Source organism: Somniosus microcephalus, chromosome 12 (assembly GCF_052327205.1).
Source record: "Somniosus microcephalus isolate GS21.2 chromosome 12, FLI_Smic_1.0, whole genome shotgun sequence".
NCBI classification, from domain to species: domain Eukaryota; kingdom Metazoa; phylum Chordata; class Chondrichthyes; order Squaliformes; family Somniosidae; genus Somniosus; species Somniosus microcephalus.
This window is the reverse complement of record NC_140998.1, coordinates 220,566,730-220,586,729: the sequence shown is the minus strand read 5'-3', so window position 1 is coordinate 220,586,729 and position 20,000 is coordinate 220,566,730. Positions and strand designations below refer to the sequence as shown.

At 49.0% G+C, this 20,000-nt stretch overlaps 2 protein-coding genes across 2 annotated transcripts in view; both read right to left on the bottom strand.

Annotated features, from left to right (window-relative positions):
• LOC147110150 (CD276 antigen-like) overlaps positions 1-20,000 on the bottom strand; it is a 129,747-nt gene that overhangs the window by 16,411 nt on the left and 93,336 nt on the right. The window lies entirely within an intron of this gene.
• The window catches only part of LOC147110152 (potassium-transporting ATPase alpha chain 1-like), a 54,664-nt gene continuing 35,388 nt past the window's right edge, over positions 725-20,000 (bottom strand). The window contains exons 6-10 of the mRNA XM_086002476.1: positions 18,097-18,231; positions 17,102-17,219; positions 12,063-12,331; positions 2,160-2,358; positions 725-837 (exon numbers count right to left, since the gene is read on the bottom strand). Of these exons, the coding sequence (XP_085858602.1) occupies positions 725-837; positions 2,160-2,358; positions 12,063-12,331; positions 17,102-17,219; positions 18,097-18,231 (834 nt within the window). The remainder of the gene's footprint in view (positions 838-2,159; positions 2,359-12,062; positions 12,332-17,101; positions 17,220-18,096; positions 18,232-20,000) is intronic.

Sequence of the window (20,000 nt, the reverse complement as noted above, 5' to 3'; positions counted from 1 at the left end):
GTGAGTGTGAGTGAGTGTGAGTGTGTGTGTGAGTGTGTGTGCGAGTGTGTGTGAGTGCGAGTGTGTGCGAGTGCGAGTGTGTGCGAGTGCGAGTGAGTGTGAGTGAGTGTGAGTGAGTGTGAGTGTGAGTGTGAGTGTGAGTGAGTGTGAGTGTGTGTGTGAGTGTGTGTGAGTGCGAGTGTGTGTGAGTGCGAGTGTGTGCGAGTGCGAGTGTGTGTGAGTGCGAGTGAGTGTGAGTGAGTGTGAGTGAGTGTGAGTGTGTGTGTGAGTGTGAGTGTGTGTGAGAGCGAGTGTGTGTGAGAGCGAGTGTGTGTGAGTGCGAGTGAGTGTGAGTGCGAGTGAGTGTGAGTGTGAGTGTGAGTGAGTGTGAGTGTGTGTGTGAGTGTGAGTGTGTGTGAGAGCGAGTGTGTGTGAGTGCGAGTGTGTGTGAGTGCGAGTGAGTGTGAGTGTGAGTGAGTGTGAGTGTGAGTGTGAGTGTGAGTGTGTGTGTGTGAGTGTGAGTGTGAGTGAGTGTGAGTGTGTGAGTGAGTGTGTGTGTGTGTGAGTGAGTGTGTGTGTGAGTGTGTGTGTGTGTGTGTGTGTGTGTGAGTGTGTGTGTGAGTGAGTGTGTGTGTGAGGACAGATCACCGGGATGCAGGGAATACTGCGAAGTGGAGGGAGGGGACGAGGAGACCGAAACTGCTGGCGTCCCTGTGCTCGCAGAAACCGGGTCCGCTCTCGGCCCTTACCTTTGGGATTGGGATGCCGTCCTGGTGGGGTTGAAGATGGCGCGGTTACACAGCGTGGCGACTCGTGCCAGAGCCCGCCAAGTCTCCGACGTCTGGTCAAAGCTTTGGCCTGAAAAAAACAGCCCAAATTTAGCCCGTCCGTCACTCTGTGATAATAAAGATAAGACTCCCATTTCTCCAGCGTCTTTCCCCACCTCAGGACGTCCCAAAGCGCTTCACAGCCAATGAAGTACTTTTTTTGAAGTGTGGTCACTGTTGTAATGTAGGAAACGCGGCAGCCAATTTGCGCACAGCAAGCTCCCACAAACAGCAATGTGATAATGACCAGATCATCTGTTTTTTAGTGATGTTGTTGAGGGATAAATATTGGCCCCAGGACACTGGGAGAACTCCCCCTGCTCCTCTTCCAATAGTGGCCGTGGGATCTTTTACATCCACCTGAGAGAGCAGACGGGGCCTCGGTTTAACGTCTCATCTGAAAGACGGCACCTCCGACAGTGCAGCACTCCCTCAGTACTGCCCCTCCGACAGTGCGGCGCTCCCTCAGTACTGCCCCTCCGACAGTGCAGCGCTCCCTCAGTACTGCCCCTCCGACAGTGTGGCGCTCCCTCAGTATTGCCCCTCCGACAGTGCGGTGCTCCCTCAGTACCGCCCCTCCGACAGTGCGGCGCTCCCTCAGTACCGCCCATCCACTGCGGTGCTCCCTCAGTACCGCCCATCCGACAGTGCAGCGCTCCCTCAGTACTGCCCCTCCGACAGTGCGGCGCTCCCTCAGTACTGCCCCACCGACAGTGCGGCGCTCCCTCAGTACTGCCCCACCGACAGTGCGGCGCTCCCTCAGTACTGCCCCTCCGACAGTGCGGCACTCCCTCAGTACTGCCCCTCCGACAGTGCGGCACTCCCTCAGTACTGCCCCTCCAACAGTGCGGCGCACCCTCAGTCATGACCCTCCGACAGTGCGGCCCTCCCTCAGTACTGCCCCTCCGACAGTGCGGCGCTCACTCAGTACTGCCCCTCCGACAGTGCTGCGCTCCCTCAGTACCGCCCCTCCGACAGTGCGGCGTTCCCTCAGTACTGCCCCTCCGACAGTGCGGCGCTCCCTCGGTACTGCCACTCCAACAGAGCAGCGCTCCCTCAGTACTGGATTGGGGAGTGTCGGCATGGATTATGGAGCTCGAATCTTTGCAGTGGGCTCAAACACATGACCTTCTGAGTCAGAGGCGAGAGAGAAAGAGTGCTAAACCCACTGACCACGGCCCTTATAAACAGAGTCTCTCCATCAGGGACCCCTTTTAAAGAGGGAGTCTCTCCATCAGGGACCTTCACAAAGCGATGATGTACTGTCTGAATGACGGATGATCTGAATGTCATGGGTTGCTGTCTCGTGCTGCTCTGGTGTTAGCCCGCCGCCCCGCCCCACCCCGACCTTACCTGATTGATCCTCTGTGGTATCAGCTGAGTGGATGAAGTTGTCGAACCAGAGGTGAGAGACGGTCATTCGGTTCTGGGTTAACGTTCCCGTCTTATCCGAGCAAATCACCGAGGTCGATCCCAGTGTCTCCACCGCCTCCAGATTCTTCACCACGCAGTTCTTGCGAGCCAATCGCTTGGCGGTCAGGGAGAGGCACACCTGTGTACGGGTTAGACACAGAGTAAAGCTCCCTCTACGCTGTCCCATCAAACACTCGCAGGGCAGGTACAGCACGGGGTTAAATACAGAGTAAAGCTCCCTCTACACTGTCCCATCAAACACTCGCAGGGCAGGTACAGCACGGGGTTAAATACAGAGTAAAGCTCCCTCTACGCTGTCCCATCAAACACTCGCAGGGCAGGTACAGCACAGGGTTAAATACAGAGTAAAGCTCCCTCTACGCTGTCCCATCAAACACTCCCAGGGCAGGTACAGCACGGGGTTAAATACAGTGTAAAGCTCCCTCTACGCTGTCCCATCAAACACTCCCAGGGCAGGTACAGCACGGGTTAGATACAGAGTAAAGCTCCTTCTACACTGTCCCATCAAACACTCCCGGGGCAGGTACAGCACGGGTTAGATACAAAGTAAAGCTCCCTCTACACTGTCCCATCAAACACTCCCAGGGCAGGTACAGCACGGGTTAGATACAGAGTAAAGCTCCCTCTACACTGTCCCATCAAACACTCCCAGGGCAGGTACAGCATGGGGTTAGATACAGAGTAAAGCTCCCTCTACACTGTCCCATCAAACACTCCCAGGGCAGGTACAGCATGGGTTAGATACAGAGTAAAGCTCCCTCTACACTGTCCCATCAAACACTCCCAGGGCAGGTACAGCACAGGGTTAGACACAGAGTTAAGCTCCCCCTACACTGTCCCATCAAACACTCCCAGGGCAGGTACGGCACGGGGTTAGATACAGAGTAAAGCTCCCTCTACACTGTCCCATCAAACACTCCCAGGGCAGGTACAGCACAGGGTTAGACACAGAGTTAAGCTCCCCCTACACTGTCCCATCAAACACTCCCAGGGCAGGTACGGCACGGGGTTAGATACAGAGTTAAGCTCCCTCTACACTGTCCCATCAAACATTCCCAGGGAAGGTACGGCACGGGGTTAGATACAGAGTAAAGCTCCCTCTACACTGTCCCATCAAACACTCCCAGGTCAGGTACAGCACGGGTTAGATACAGAGTAAAGCTCCCTCTACACTGTCCCATCAAACACTCCCAGGGCAGGTACAGCACGGGTTAGATACAGAGTAAAGCCCCCTCTACACTGTCCCATCAAACACTCCCAGGGCAGGTACAGCACTGGTTAGATACATAGAAACATAGAAGATAGGAGCAGGAGTAGGCCATTCGGCCCTTCGAGCCTGCTCCGCCATTCAATGAGATCATGGCTGATCATTCAAACTCAGTACCCTGTCCCTGCCTTCTCCCCATATCCCTTGATCCCTTTAGCCTCAAGAAATATATCCAACTCTTTGTTGAATATATTTAATGAATTGGCCTCCACCGCCCTCTGTGGCAGAGAATTCCACAGGTTCACCACTCTCTGGGTGAAGAAATTCCTCCTCATTTCAGTCCTAAATGGCTTACCCCTTATCCTTAGACTACGACCCCTGGTTCTGGACTCCCCGACCATCAGAAACATCCTTTCTGCATCTAGTCTGTCCAGACCTGACAGAATTTTATAGGTTTCGATGAGATCCCCTCTCAATCTTCTAAACTCCAGTGAGTATAAGCCAAATCAACACAATCTCTCCTCGTACGTCATTCCTGCCATCCCAGGTATCAGCCTGGTGAATCTTCGCTGCACTCCCTCCATGGCAAGAACGTCCTTCCTCAGATAAGGTGACCAAAACTGCACAAAATACTCAAGGTGCGGTCTCACCAAGGCCCTGTACAACTGTAGCAAGACATCCTTGTTCTTGTACTCGAACCCTCTTGCTACGAAGGCCAACATACCATTTGCCTTCTTAACCGCCTGCTGCACCTGCATGCTTACCTTCAGCGACTGGTGCACAAGAACACCCAGGTCTCTTTGCACTTCCCCTTCTCCCAATCTATTGCCATTCAAATAATAATCTGCCTTCCTGTTTTTGCCACCAAAGTGGATAACCTCACATTTATCCACATTATAGTGCATTTGCCATGTTTCTGCCCAATCACCCAACCTGTCCAAATCGTACTGGAGTTTCACGACATCCTCCTCACAGCTTACCCTCCCGCCCAGCTTTGTGTCATCTGCAAATTTGGAGATATTACATCCAATTCCCTCGTCCAGATCATTAATATATATTGTGAACAGCTGGGGTCCTAGGACCGATCCTTGCGGTACCCCACTAGTCACTGCCTGCCACTCGGAAAATGACCCGTTTATTCCAACTCTTTGCTTTCTGTCCGCCAACCAGTTCTCTATCCAAGTCAATACCTTGCCCCCAATCCCATGTGCCTTAATTTTGCACGCTAATCTCTTATGTGGGACCTTATCGAAAGCCTTCTGAAAGTCCAAATACACCACATCCACTGGTTCTCCCTTATCTATTTTACCAGTTACATCCTCAAAAAATTCCAGTAGATTAGTCAAGCATGATTTACCTTTTGTAAATCCATGTTGACTTTGTCCAATCCTGTCACTGCTTTCCAAGTGCTCTGCTATTACATCTTTTATAATAGACTCTAGCATTTTCCCCACTACCGATGTCAGGCTTACCGGTCTATAATTCCCCACTTTTTCTCTACCACCATTTTCTGAATAGTGGGGTAACATTAGCTACCCTCCAATCCATGGGTACTGTTCCAGAATCTATCGAGTTCTGGAAGATGACCAACAATGCATCTACTATTTCTAGGGCCACTTCCTTAAGTACCCTGGGATGTAGACCATCAGGCCCTGGGGATTTATCGGCCTTCGTCCCATCAATTTTCCGAACACCATTTCCCTACAAATACTGATTTCTTTCAGTTCCTCCCTCTCATTAGACCCTATGTTCCCCGGCATCTCTGGGAGATAATTTGTGTCCTCCTTTGTGAAGACAGAACCAAAGTATTTATTTAGTTGGTCTGCCATTTCCTTGTTTCCCATTATAAATTCCCCCGATTCTGACTGTAAGGGACCTACGCTTGACTTCACCAATCTTTTTCTCTTCACATATCTATAAAAGCTTTAACAGTCAGTTTTTATGTTCCCTGCAAGCTTACTCTCATTCTATTTTCCCCTTCTTAATTAATCCCTTTGTCCTCCTTTGTTGAATCCTAAATTGCTCCCAATCCTCAGGATTATTGCTTTTTCTGGCCAGTTTATATGTCCTCTCCTTGGATCTTATGCTATCCCTAATTTCCCTTGTTAGCCACGGTTGAGTCACCTTTTTTGTTTTATTTTTATGCCAAACTGGGATGAACAAATTCTGTAGCTCATCCATTCGGTCTTTGAATGTTTGCCATTGCCTATCCACTGTCAACCCTTTGAGTGACATTCCCCAATCAATCCTACCCAACTCGCTCCTCAGACCATCGTAGTTTCCTTTATTTAAATTTAGGACCCTAGTTTCTGAATCAACTACTTCATTCTCCATCTTAATGAAGAATTTGATCATATTATGATCGCTCCGACCCAAGGGGCCTCGTACAACAAGATTGCTAATTAATCCTTTCTTGTTACATAATACCCAGTCTAAGATGGCCTGATCTCTGGTTGGTTCCTCGACATATTGGTCCAGGAAACCATCCCGTAAACACTCCAGGAATTCCTCCTCCACAGTATTGTTACTCATTTGGTTGGCCCAATCTGTATGTAGATTAAAGTCACCCATGATGACTGCTGTGCCCTTATTGCACGCTTCTTTAATTTCCCTTTTAATGCCATCCCCAACCTCCGCCTTACTGTTTGGAGGTCTATAAACCACTCCCACGAACGTTTTTTCCCCTTTAGTATTTCTCAATTCTACCCTTACAGATTCCACATCATCAGAGCTAATATCCTTCCTTACAATTGTGTTAATCCCTTCTTTAACCAGTAATGCTACCCCACCTCCCTTTCCTTTTTGCCTATCTTTCCTGAATATCGAATACCCCTGGATATTGAGTTCGCAGTCTTGGCCGTCCTTGAGCCATGTTTCCGTAATCCCAACCAAATCATATTTGTTTACCTCTATTTGCGCAGCCAATTCATCCACCTTATTACAAATGCTCCTCGCATTAAGACACAAAGCCTTCAGGCTTGTTTTTTTAATGCTCTTAGGCCTATTAGAATTATTATTTACTGTGGCCACGTTTGATTTAAACCGTTGATTTCTCTGACTGCCACTTTTGTTTTTCTCCTTCCTATCTTTTGCTTTTATCCCTGTTTTCCTTTCCTCTGTCTCCCTGCTTAGGTTCCCAACCCCCTGCCATTTTAGTTTAAACCCCCCCGAACAGTGCTAGCAAACCTCCCCACAAGGATATTTGTCCCGCTCTGGTTCAGGTGCAACCCGTCCGACTTGTACAAGTCCCACCTTCCCCAGAAGCAGGCCCAGTGATCCAGGAAACTAAAGCCCTCCCTCCTGCACCAACTCATTAGCCACGCATTCATCTGCTCTATCCTCCTATTCCTATACTCACGAGCACGTGGCACCGGGAGTAATCCAGAGATTAACCAGAGTAAAGCTCCCTCTACACTGTCCCATCAAACACTCCCAGGGCAGGTACAGCACGGGTTAGATACAGAGTAAACCTCCCTCTACATTGTCCCATCAAACACTCCCAGGGCAGGTACAGCACGGGTTAGATACAGAGTAAAGCTCCCTCTACACTATCCCATCAAACACTCCCAGGACAGGTACAGCACGGGTTAGATACAGAGTAAAGCTCCCTCTACACTGACCCATCTCCCAGGGCAAGTACAGCACGGGTTAGATACAGAGTAAAGCTCCCTCTACATTGTCCCATCAAACACTCCCAGGGCAGGTACAGCACGGGTTAGATACAGAGTATAGCTCCCTCTACACTGTCCCATCAAACACTCCCAGGGCAGGTACAGCACGGGTTAGATACAGAGTAAAGCTCCCTCTACACTGTCTCATCAAACACTCCCAGGGCAGGTACAGCACGGGTTAGATACAGAGTGAAGCTCCCTCTACACTGTCCCATCAAACACTCCCAGGGCAGGTACAGCACGGGTTAGATACAGAGTAAAGCTCCCTCTACACTGTCCCATCAAACACTCCCAGGGCAGGTACAGCACGGGGTTAGATAGAGAGTAAAGCTCCCTCTACACTGTCCCATCAAACACTCCCAGGGCAGGTACAGCACGGGTTAGATACAGAGTAAAGCTCCCTCTACACTGTCCCATCAAACACTCCCAGGGCAGGCACAGCACGGGTTAGATACAGAGTAAAGCTCCCTCTACACTGTCCCATCAAACACTCCCAGGGCAGGTACAGCACGGGGTTAGATACAGAGTAAAGCTCCCTCTACACTGTCCCATCAAACACTCCCAGGGCAGGTACAGCACGGGTTAGATACAGAGTAAAGCTCCCTCTACACTGTCCCATCAAACACTCCCAGGGCAGGTACAGCACGGGGTTAGATACAGAGTAAAGCTCCCTCTACACTGTCCCATCAAACACTCCCAGGGCAGGTACAGCACGGGTTAGATACAGAGTAAAGCTCCCTCTACACTGTCCCATCATACACTCCCAGGGCATGTACAGCATGGGTTAGATACAGAGTAAAGCTCCCTCTACACTGTCCCATCAAACACTCCCGGGGCAGGTACAGCACAGGGTTAGATACAGAGTAAAGCTCCCTCTACACTGTCCCATCGAACATTCCCAGGGCAGGTACAGCACGGGTTAGATACAGAGTAAAGCTCCCTCTACACTGTCCCATCAAACACTCCCGGGGCAGGTACAGCACGGGGTTAGATACAGAGTAAAGCTCCCTCTACACTGTCCCATCAAACACTCCCAGGGCAGGTACAGCATGGGTTAGATACAGAGTAAAGCTCCCTCTACACTGTCCCATCAAACACTCCCAGGGCAGGTACAGCACGGGTTAGATACAGAGTAAAGCTCCCTCTACACTGTTCCCATCAAACACTCCCAGGGCAGGTACAGCACGGGTTAGATACAGAGTAAAGCTCCCTCTACACTGTCCCATCAAACACTCCCAGGGCAGGTACAGCATGGGTTAGATACAAAGTAAAGCTCCCTCTACACTTGTTGTGTATGTAATATGTGTGCTACTTTGAACCTATGGACAGGACTGCACTACTTGTAGGGCGCAGTGATACGCAGTACCACTCCTGGCCATAGGGGTATAAATAGTACCGTGGGTACTGATCCCCCTCAGTTCCCGCCTGTGGGCATGAAGTAAAGACCTACGTGCAGTCCCTACCTCCAACCAGTAAAGACCTGTTTGAGTTATACGTTTAAGTCTTTGTGTTAATTGTTCAATACAATACACATACTTAACACTGGCGACGAGTCGGTTCGAACCCTGCGGCAGTTATTCCACAGCGGCTTCGTCCAAAGACAGGACGTTGAAGAGAGGTTCCAATCCTCAACACCCCACTGAAAACTGAAGGGCAGCAGAAATCCTGACAGCTTCCAGCGACTGGAAGCGACAGGCATTAGGACCCTGAAGCCTCCATAACCTCGTGGGTAAGCCAGAGCCCGGGAGGGCGCGAGCGGGTAAGCCAGAGCCCGGGAGGGAGCGAGCAAGAGCCGCCGAGCGGGTGAGCCAGAGGCCGGGAGCCGCTTCAAGCGGGAGGCGCTTAGCGGGCCAGCGATCGCACCGGTGATAAGGGCTGAGAACCGTTTCGGGCGGGCGGCGCACCAGCGATCGCACAGGAGATAAGAGCCGCAGTCGGGCTGAAAGTCAGCGACGAGAAGCGCGGGAAAACCGCCATTGAAGTGGGCGGGGAGAACGAGAAGCGCGGGAAAGCCGCCATTTTTCGCGGGAAAACCGCTGGGGAAGAAGGCAGAAGCGGGAAAACCGCCATTTTGTGGGCGGAGGACGACGGCAAGAGCGGGAAGCCGCCATCTTTGATAACAAGTAAACAAAATAAAATCTGAGAAATTGCAAATCTACAATGCCTAAACACGGGAATATTAGCACCTTTGATAGTGACCTCGAAGATTGGGCCATATATGTTGAAAGAGTAAAAAATTATTGTAAGGCCAATAAAATTCATGACCAAGATAAAGCTCTAACATTATTAAATTTAATGGGTGCGAAGACATACGGGCAATTGAAACACCTGTTATCACCAGATGAACCGGCGGATAAGACGTTCGATGAGATTGTTACTGTCCTGAAAGATCATCTAAACCCCACGCCGCTGATGCTAGCGGAACGATTTAAATTTTACGACAGAAGGCAGCTACAGCATGAAAGCAATGCTGATTATTTGCTGGAATTGCGTAAATTAGTGAAATATTGCCAGTTTGGAACGGGACTGACAGAGGCACTTCGAGACAAATTTGTGTGTGGTTTATTTAAACAGGATACACAAAAGCGACTGCTCGAGGAGAATGAGCTGACGCTTGAGAAGGCGGTCACTATGGCAGCAGCACACGAAGCCGCAGCGAGAGGCACGGCAGTAATGCAGCTACGGTCACCGGAGCTCAGTGCACACAAATTGGGTGTGAGTTCTGGCAAATGTTATCATTGTGGAAAGACAACGCATGATCAGAACCAGTGTTGGTTTAAAAACCAAGAATGTAGAACTTGTGGTAGGCTTGGACATATAGCTAGAGTATGCAGGTCAGGGAAGAAGACCAGCAACAAGAAGTCACCGCAAGGAAAATACGCAAAGGTACACAAGGTGACTGAACAGGAGTCCGATTCAGACGCTAGCAGTAATGAACTGGCTAGCTTAAGAGTACTCAACGCTGGTAAGGGTGCAGACCTCCAGACAATTTGGGTCACTCTTCAGATAGAAGGAGTCCAAGTAAAACTGAAATTGGACACTGGATCGGCATTGACGGTCATAAATAAGAAAGATTACGGAAAGTTATTCCAACATGTTCCCCTACAGGATACGGGGATTATATTGAAAACATACACGGGGCAAAGAGTGTACCCCATCGGGAAAATAGAGGTTGCAGTGGTCCACAAGGGCGAAGACAGTCAAATAATGGACTTATATGTGATATCTGAAGGAGGTTCTCCACTACTAGGACGGGAGTGGATTAGGAAAATGAATATGGACTGGCATTTCCTACAAACAATAACGAGTGAGAACTCGGTGAAGATAGTCGGCCCAGACTCTGGAACGGATGATGGTAAGCCCAACTCAGGTGCAAAAGACAAAGTTTCAGCACAGAATTCCACTGAGCAACAACAACATAGTTTAACTGTGGATTCTGAGTCTGGCAAGTCTACTGATGTGCCCATTTCTGAGGGACACCGGGCTCGAACTCAACTCCATTTCAAACTACAACAGCAATTAGAACAAATGCTTCGCCGTTGTGAGCAAGAGTTGAATGCAACGAAAGAGTTCTTTGATATAGAGTTGGAGAATCTGGAAAGACAACAGAAGCAGCTGATGGAGAAAATGGAGCAGGAGCACACAAAACGTCTGATGTCAGAGGAGTTAACAGTCAGCCAACTCCTGCATATGCTGAAGGACAGGACTCTGAAATGGGAAAAACTTGAACACGAACTTCAATATTCAAAGGAAAGGGGTTCGGAGCTATCAAAGGTTATTGGAAGAGCTGAGGTGGCAACACAGACTGAGATGACTGCAACAGAGCAGCCCTTGGATGCCAAAAGTACGCTGACTCACGTCAACGTAGAACAACAGACCGCTGAAACAGCTGCTCCGGTAGAGGGATTGAATAGTCCGATCAATCAATCTCCAAAAGAAGTTGAAGTAGTAAAATCTCAAATGAGGTCATTAGTAAACGACTTGCTGAAAGCCCAGAAAAAGCTGGATGAAGAGGTACGCATAAAGAAGTCTCTTCAGGAAAGATGTCTGGACTTGGAACAAAAGCTGGCTAACGCCCAGCTGGGTATGGAGGAAATAGAAGACCCTCTCGCTGGCCTAGATCAGGACGACACCGAATATTACTATGTCCTGTCCTGCCCAACTTGTAACTTCGACTCCCACCATACAGAAATCATGGAGGAGCACCGAAAGTCTACAGAACATCGGGAGAAGGTGGCTCTACTACGGAAAAAGGAGGGAGAGAAGGAGGAACTGCGCATGCAGCTGGCAGCTGACAGTGGAGCCCAGAGAGTCTCCAAGAAGCAGAAAAGGAAAAGTCGAAACAGAAGATGACCCATCTGAACCATTATTACCTCTACCAGATCACACACGTGGTCCCTCTGAACGGAGCCAATTCAGTTCGGAAGTTCAAACTGTTAAATCCATGGAAGGACTATTGAATGAGTCACTCCAGCAACGTGAACCGACTCCACCACAGAGATTGAATCTGTGAACTGTTTTCCGCAGAGACTGAATCTGTGATCTGTTTTGACATGAAGTTATCTATGTTATTCTGTTATGTAAACCTGAAGTTATATATGTATATATGTTATTACGTTATGTTAAATGGGGAGATGACTGTAAAGCTAGGAAGGGAGGAATGTTGTGTATGTAATATGTGTGCTACTTTGAACCTATGGACAGGACTGCACTACTTGTAGGGCGTAGTGATACGCAGTACCACTCCTGGCCATAGGGGTATAAATAGTACTGTGGGTACTGATCTCCCCTCAGTTCCCGCCTGTGGGCATGAAGTAAAGACCTATGTATAGTCCCTACCTCCAACCAGTAAAGACCTGTTTGAGTTATACGTTTAAGTCTTTGTGTTAATTGTTCAATACAATACACATACTTAACAACACTGTCCCAGTTCAGGACTCTCACCGTGACGGTTGCTAGGAGACCCTCTGGGACGTAAGCCACCACGATGGCCATGAAGAAGATCATGGCCTCCAAGAACTGGTAGCCGATCACCATGGCGACACAGAAGAAGGTGCCTCCGAAGAAGATGGCCAGTCCGGCGATGATGTCGACAAAGTGCTCGATCTCAATGGCAATCGGCGTCTTCTCGTTCCCCACGCCCGACGCCAGGCTCGCGATTCGCCCGATGATGGTGCGGTCTCCCGTGTTAATGATGATCCCGGTGGCATTTCCTGCGGGACCGAGAGAGCGAGGGAACGGTCAGAGAGAGCGAGACTGAGAGAGAGCGAGACTGAGAGAGAGAGAGAGAGAGACAGACAGACAGACAGAGAGGGAGAGAGGCAGAGAGAGAGAGAGAGACAGAGAGAGAGAGAGAGAGAGAGAGAGAGACAGAGAGAGACAGACAGACAGAGAGAGAGAGAGGCAGAGAGAGAGAGAGACAGAGAGACAGACAGAGAGAGAGAGACACAGAGAGAGAGACAGAGAGAGATGTAATCCACAACACCAACAGGGAGATCGACACGAGATGTACTGCCCTCCCCAACGTCTACCTGGCCCATCACCCAAACATCAACACAAGGGACCTCTATGACGAAATACATCTACTCAAACAGCGGATGTGGATCTTCGCAAAAAACCTCATAAACACTGCCAAAAGACGCACCCCTCCCACCCCCTCTACCATTGGGAGCCCTAACCCAAACAGGACCACCACTGTCCCCCACCCCCCTATACAAAACCAACAACAGAACCGTGCTTTTGTACCTGACCCCAGACCCCCCTCTAGACCACAGACTGTAGACCAAGAACTGAGAAAGATCAGGACGATGATAAGCACCCTGATAGAAAGCCGGAGAGGAATGCACTAAATTACTAATATTGTTATTTTATCATTACTATTACTATTATTAGATAGCAGTATGTGCATGCCTCATGAAATTTATACTAAATCGTCATTTAGCATTATAGAAACTAGTGTTTTCACACTCGTCCCACAAAATAGGTCCATTTTATTTCGTTTTTTTTGAACTATATTAATGCGTTCTTTCCACATAAGCTGCTGGAATATCCAGGGTCTCTGCTCCTCAACTTTTGGGATGAAGAGTACAGACCCTGAATTCCTAAAAGCTATAAAAGACATTGATATAATTGTGTTAACAGAAACATGGTGCCAAAAGGATGTGCCCACCCACTGTCCTCCAATGTACCATGAAATCATTGTGCCCTCAGTAAAGAACACTAAGACATGCAAGGGCAGAACCTCCGGGGGAATCTTGGTGTGGTATAAAGGAGAACTGGACAAACACATCTCACCGATAAAACAGGGAAAATCACACGTATGGCTAAAATTAGATAAAAATATAGGAATAACAAAAAAAGATGTCTACTTATGTGCGATCTACATACCTCCAATAGAATCGCCATATTTTGAAGAGGAGTTATTTGATACTCTCCACATGGAAATCAGCCATTTCCAGGCCAAAGGAAAGGTGCTACTATGTGGGGACCTAAATGCAAGGACCGGATGTGAACCTGACTTCATAGACCCACAGGGCAACAACCATGTGTTTGGCCAGACCCCTTTATATGTCACACCAACCATCGCAAATCGGAACAACCTTGACTGTGAAATAAATAAAAGCGGTAGGGAGGTAGTGCAACTCTGCCGAGCCTTAGGCCTGTACATAGTTAACGGTAGGTTCAGAGGGGACTCCTTAGGGAGACTCACATATTCCTCAACTCATGGGTCTAGTGTGGTGGATTATACAATCACTGACCTGGACCCCTGCGATATCAACGCATTCACTGTCAGGCAGCAATCCCCCCTCTCAGACCATAACCAAATAAATGTGTACCTTAAACTTTCTGCCCAAACTACAGACACAAAAAAGGAACCCAGTAAGCTCCATAAACTAAACCAGACATACAGATGGGCCCCAGACAGTGGAGATAAATTCATCACAGCACTAAATTCACCTGATCTCACAAGTAAAATATCAAAATTTAAAGAAAATCTATATGAGATCACCAGAGATGGTGTAAACATGGCCATAGATGATATAAATATGATCTTCCATGAGGCAGCTGTAAAAACCGACCTTGTGAAACAGAAGAGGAAACGTTACAAAAGACAAAATAAAAATGAGAAATGGTTTGACCACGAACGCAAAAATGCCAGAAAAGACCTGAGAAAAATATCAAACCAAAAGCATCGCCAACCAAACAATCCAGACCTACGTATTAAATACAATGAGACCCTCAAAAGATATAAACACACCATTAGGAACAAAACACAAAATTATACCCACAAAATACTCGAAGAAATCGAAAACTCCATTAATCCAAATCAATTCTGGGATATGTGGAATAACCTGAGTACAACACAATTGCAAGCATTACCAATCCAAGATGGCGACATCTGGAGAACACATTTTGAAAACCTCTACAAAGACATCCCAATAAACGAAACAAACCCAAGTCAACATCATGTCACAGAAAAACTCCACACATTAGAAGCAACAATTAAAGACAACCAAAACCCTCTAGACTCCCCAATCACATGGAAAGAACTGGCCACAAAAACAAAATCTCTCCACCTAAAGAAAGCCTGTGGTCCAGACAACATCAAAAATGAAATGCTCAAGTTCAGCAATATGGAGACGCAGGGTGCTGTACTCAAGTTATTCAACATCATATTACGTTCAGGTTGTTTTCCCGATATCTGGTGCCAAGGACTCATCTCTCCCATATATAAAAGTGGAAACAAATCAGACCCAAATAACTACCGCGGCATCTGTGTCAACAGTTGTCTAGGGAAGTTATTCTGCAGTATTCTAAATAGTAGATTACTGGATTTTCTTAACAAACATAATATCCTTAGAAAAAATCAAATAGGCTTTCTTCCAAAACACCGCACCACCGACCATATCTATACCCTTCACACTCTCATTGAAAAACATATACACCAAACAAAAAATGGGAAAATATTCGCTTGTTTCATTGACTTCAAGAAAGCCTTTGACTCTATCTGGCATGAAGGGCTCTATTATAAACTTCTTCAGTGTGGAATAGGGGGCAAAGTCTATGACCTTATTAAATCGATGTATCTGAAAAATAAATGCGGTGTCAAAATTGGAGACAAACGCACCGGTTTCTTCACCCAGAGAAGAGGCGTCCGGCAGGGCTGCAATTTGAGCCCGACCCTGTTCAACATATACATAAATGAATTAGCAGACATGCTGGAGCAAAGCGAGTCGCCGGGTCTCTGTCTCCTGGATGGAGAAGTGAAATCCCTGTTCTATGCAGATGACCTGGTTCTGCTGTCTCCCACAGAACAGGGATTACAGCAACAATTAGACCTACTCGACAAATACTGCCAAAATTGGGCCCTAACAGTAAATCTAAAGAAAACCAACATCATGATTTTTCAAAAAAGGCCCAGGTGTCAGGAAAACAAATACCAGTTTACTCTCAGTGATACCATCATAGGACACACTATGAGCTACACTTACCTTGGTCTAACCATTACAGCATCAGGGAGCTTCAGCATAGCAGTGAATGCACTAAAAGAAAAAGACCGAAGAGCCCTATATGCAATAAAAAGAAAATTCTACAACATCCAAATCCCAATCAAAATCTGGCTCAAAATATTTGACAGCATAATCCTGCCGATTGCGCTGTACGGTGGTGAAGTATGGGGCCCACTCAATCACCATAGCTACACTAAATGGGAAAAACACACAATAGAAGCCCTACATGCAGAATTTTGCCGAAGCATTCTTCGCACCCAAAGGAAAACACCAACAAATGCATGCAGAGCCGAACTAGGCAGATACCCACTGATAATAAACATCCAAAAACGAGCACTAAACTTCCTAAATCACCTCAAATCTAGCTCCCCAGACACCCTTCATTTTAAAGCCTTCCAGACCCAAGAGCTAAACCCAGAAAAGAGTCCCCTGAGTCAGCTGCTACTGAAACTAAGTACTCCTACTCAGCCGGACCCTGACCAGTCCCAGACCAACACTGCCGTCCAAACACCAATCCGAGTGAACCAAATCATTAAACAATGCAAAGAAACCTACCTGGAACATTGGAACAAAATAACCAAAAGCCAAAGCAGATTAGAATGTTACCGGGCCCTAAAAAGAGAATATAAACTGGCAGACTATCTCTCGACCATCAGAGACACAAAACAGAGACAGACTCTCACCAGGTACAGACTAAGCGACCACCAACTGGCAATTGAAAAAGGAAGATACAAGAAATCCTGGCAGCCTAGAGAGAATAGAATATGTGATCAATGTCTGGCCGGCAAGGTTGAGACAGAGATGCATTTCCTCCTAAAATGCGAAAAATTCAACACAACAAGAAACATATTATTTGACAAGCTAAGCCAAACAACCCCAGATTTCAAAGAATTGGATGATCTGTCAAAACTAAGATTAGTCCTGGGAGAAGGAGACAGACCATACCTTGGTGCCAAATATGTAACAACACGTCACAACCTGAGGACTGTTTAAAATTAATACTGAATGTACCTAACGATGTTCAACGACTGTTTAAATTAATATTGTTTAAATTAATATTGTATGTACCCAACGAAGGTCAAAATTGTTTGACACCTACAGAATGTTGGAAAACTGTACTTTTTGTTATGTAAGCTTTGGTAATATGGTTCCCTGTAAACTTTCATGCCAATAAAGCATTTGAATTGAATTGAATTGAATTGAGAGAGAGAGACAGAGAGTGAGAGAGAGAGAGAGACAGAGAGAGAGAGACAGAGAGAGAGAGAGACAGAGGGAGAGACAGAGAGAGAGACAGAGAGAGACAGAGAGAGAGAGAGAGACAGAGAGAGACAGAGAGAGAGAGAGACAGAGACAGAGAGACAGAGAGAGACAGAGAGAGAGACAGAGAGAGAGAGAGAGAGACAGAGAGAGAGAGAGAGAGACAGAGACAGAGAGAGAGAGAGAGAGCGAAGGGAGGGAGAGAGGGAGATTTACCTTCCAGGCAGGTGGTGGAGAAGAATGCGATGTTCTTGGTCTCCAGCGGGTTGGCGTGTGTACATTCGGGCCCTTTGGACTGAGGCTCGGACTCTCCCGTCAGGGAAGAGTTATCGACCTGGACAGACAGATTGGTGAATGAAGAACCTCCAGAGGAAATGCACCCCCGAACCCCCTTACCCTGAACCCCCCTTCCCCGAATCCCCTTAACCTGAACTCCCCACCCCGAACCCCCTTACCCTGAATCCCCCTTCCCCGAACCCCCTTAACCTGAACCCCCCACCCCGAACCCCCTTACCCTGAATCCCCCTTCCCCGAACCCCCTTAACCTGAACTCCCCACCCCGAACCCCCTTAACCTGAACCCCCCACCCCGAACCCCCTTAACCTGAACCCCCCACCCCGAACCCCCTTAACCTGAACCCCTTCCCCGAACCCCCTTAACCTGAACCCCCCACCCCGAACCCCCTTAACCTGAACCCCTTCCCCGAACCCCCTTAACCTGAACCCCCCACCCCGAACCCCCTTACCCTGAATCCCACTTCCCCGAACCCCCTTAACCTGAACTCCCCACCCCGAACCCCCTTAACCTGAACCCCCCACCCCGAACCCCCTTAACCTGAACCCCCCACCCCAAACCCCCTTAACCTGAACCCCCCGCCCCCGAACCCCCTTAACCTGAATCCCCCTTCCCCAAACCCCCTTAACCTGAACCCCCCACCCCGAACCCCCTTAACCTGAACCCCCTTCCCTGAACCCCCTTAACCTGAACCCCCTTCCCCGAACCCCCTTAACCTGAACCCCCTTCCCTGAACCCCCTTAACCTGAACCCCCTTCCCCGAACCCCCTTAACCTGAATCCCCCGAACCCCCTTAACCTGAACCACCCGCCCCGAACCCCCTTCCCCCGTCTGACACGGCTCCCCCCTCTCCGGATTCTCCCCGTGCCCCCTCGTCTATCTCCCGCTGGCCCTCACCCGGAGCCCTGCTCCCTCACCTTGCAGCCATTGGAGGTGATGACCCGAATATCGGCCGGGACTCGATCTCCGCCTTTGATCTCAACCAGATCTCCCACCACCAGTAGATTGGCGTTCATCTCAAATTTATCTCCGTTCCGGATCACTGTTGCTTGCTGCAAACGAGACATGCAGTGTTAAAAATGTGTGCCCGACTCCCCTCGAATTGTGTGGGTCTGAGTACTGCCGCTCCGACAGTGCGGCGCTCCCTCAGTACTGGCCCTCCGACAGTGCGGCGTTCCCTCAGTACCGCCCCTCCGACAGTGCGGTGCTCCCTCAGTACTGCCGCTCCGACAGTGCGGCGCTCCCTCAGTACTGCCCCTCCGACAGTGCGGCGCTCCCTCAGTACTGCCCCTCCGACAGTGCGGCGCTCCCTCAGTACTGCCCCTCCGACAGTGCGGCGCTGCCTCAGTACTGCCCCTCCGACAGTGCGGCGCTCCCTCAGTACTGCCCCTCCGACAGTGCGGCGCTCCCTCAGTACTGCCCCTCCGACAGTGCGGCACTCCCTCAGTACTGCCCCTCCGACAGTGTGGCGCTCCCACAGTACTTGCCCCTCCGACAGTGTGGCGCTCTCTCAGTACTGCCCCTCCGACAGTGTGGCACTCCCTCAGTACTGCCCCTCCGACAGTGCGGCGCTCCGTCAGTACTGCCCCTCTGACAGTGCGGCACTCGCTCAGTACTGCCCGTCCGACAGTGCTCGTGCTCCCTCAGTACTGCCCCTCCGACAGTGTGGCGCTCCCTCAGTACTGCCCGTCCGACAGTGCGGCGCTCCCTCAGTACTGCCCCTCCGACAGTGTGGCGCTCCCTCAGTATTGCCCCTCCAACAGTGCAGCGCTCCCTCTGTACTGACCCTCCAACAGTGCGGCGCTCCCTCAGTACTGCCCCTGTGACAGTGCGGCACTCCCTCAGTATTGCCCCTCCGATAGTGTGGCGCTCCCTCAGTACTGCCCCTTTTGACTCAGAGGCGAGGGAGACAGAGAGAGAGAGACAGAGAGAGAGAGACAGAGAGACAGAGAGAGAGAGAGAGAGAGACAGAGACAGAGAGAGGGAGAGAGCGAGAGAGAGAGACAGAGAGAGAGAGAGAGAGAGAGAGAGAGACAGAGACAGAGAGAGGGAGAGAGCGAGAGAGAGAGACAGAGAGAGACAGAGAGAGAGAGACAGAGACAGAGAGAGAGACAGAGAGAGAGAGAGAGAGGGAGACAGAGAGAAAGAGACAGAGAGAGAGAGACAGACAGAGAGAGGGAGAGAGCGAGAGAGAGAGACAGGAGTCCTGGGACTCAGTGAAGTAACTACTAACAATACCCAGCCCCAGGACAGTGACAGGGTAACACAAAGAATTCGACCCAACACAATCGTCGCTAAGCAAAAGGAAAAATATCTGACATATTGGGCAGAAACAACAAAAACCCAAAGCAAACTCAATTGCTACTTGGCCCTAAACAGACAATACAACATAGCTGATTACCTGACCATGGTAAAGGATAACAAACTGAGAAGAACCTTGACAAGGTACAGACTTAGCGAACATAGCCTAGCGATCGAAAAAGGCAGACACAGGCAGACCAGGCTGCCAAGAGAGGACAGGATATGCTCTCACTGCAGTCAGGGAGTGGTGGAGACAGAGATGCACTTCCTCACAGCTTGTGGAAAATATCAGGGCATCAGGGAGAATTTCTACCAAAAATTCTCACAAATATGCCCTGATTTCAGAAATCTGAATGACAACCAAAAACTCCCATTCCTACTGGGAGAGGAGAGAAGCTGTGTAACACTGGCGGCACACTATGTTACAGCTTGCCATGAACAGAGGGACAACCAGTAAACTAAGAAAAGAATATATATAAACAACGCGAATGTATATTTATACACTCAGGGATATACCTGT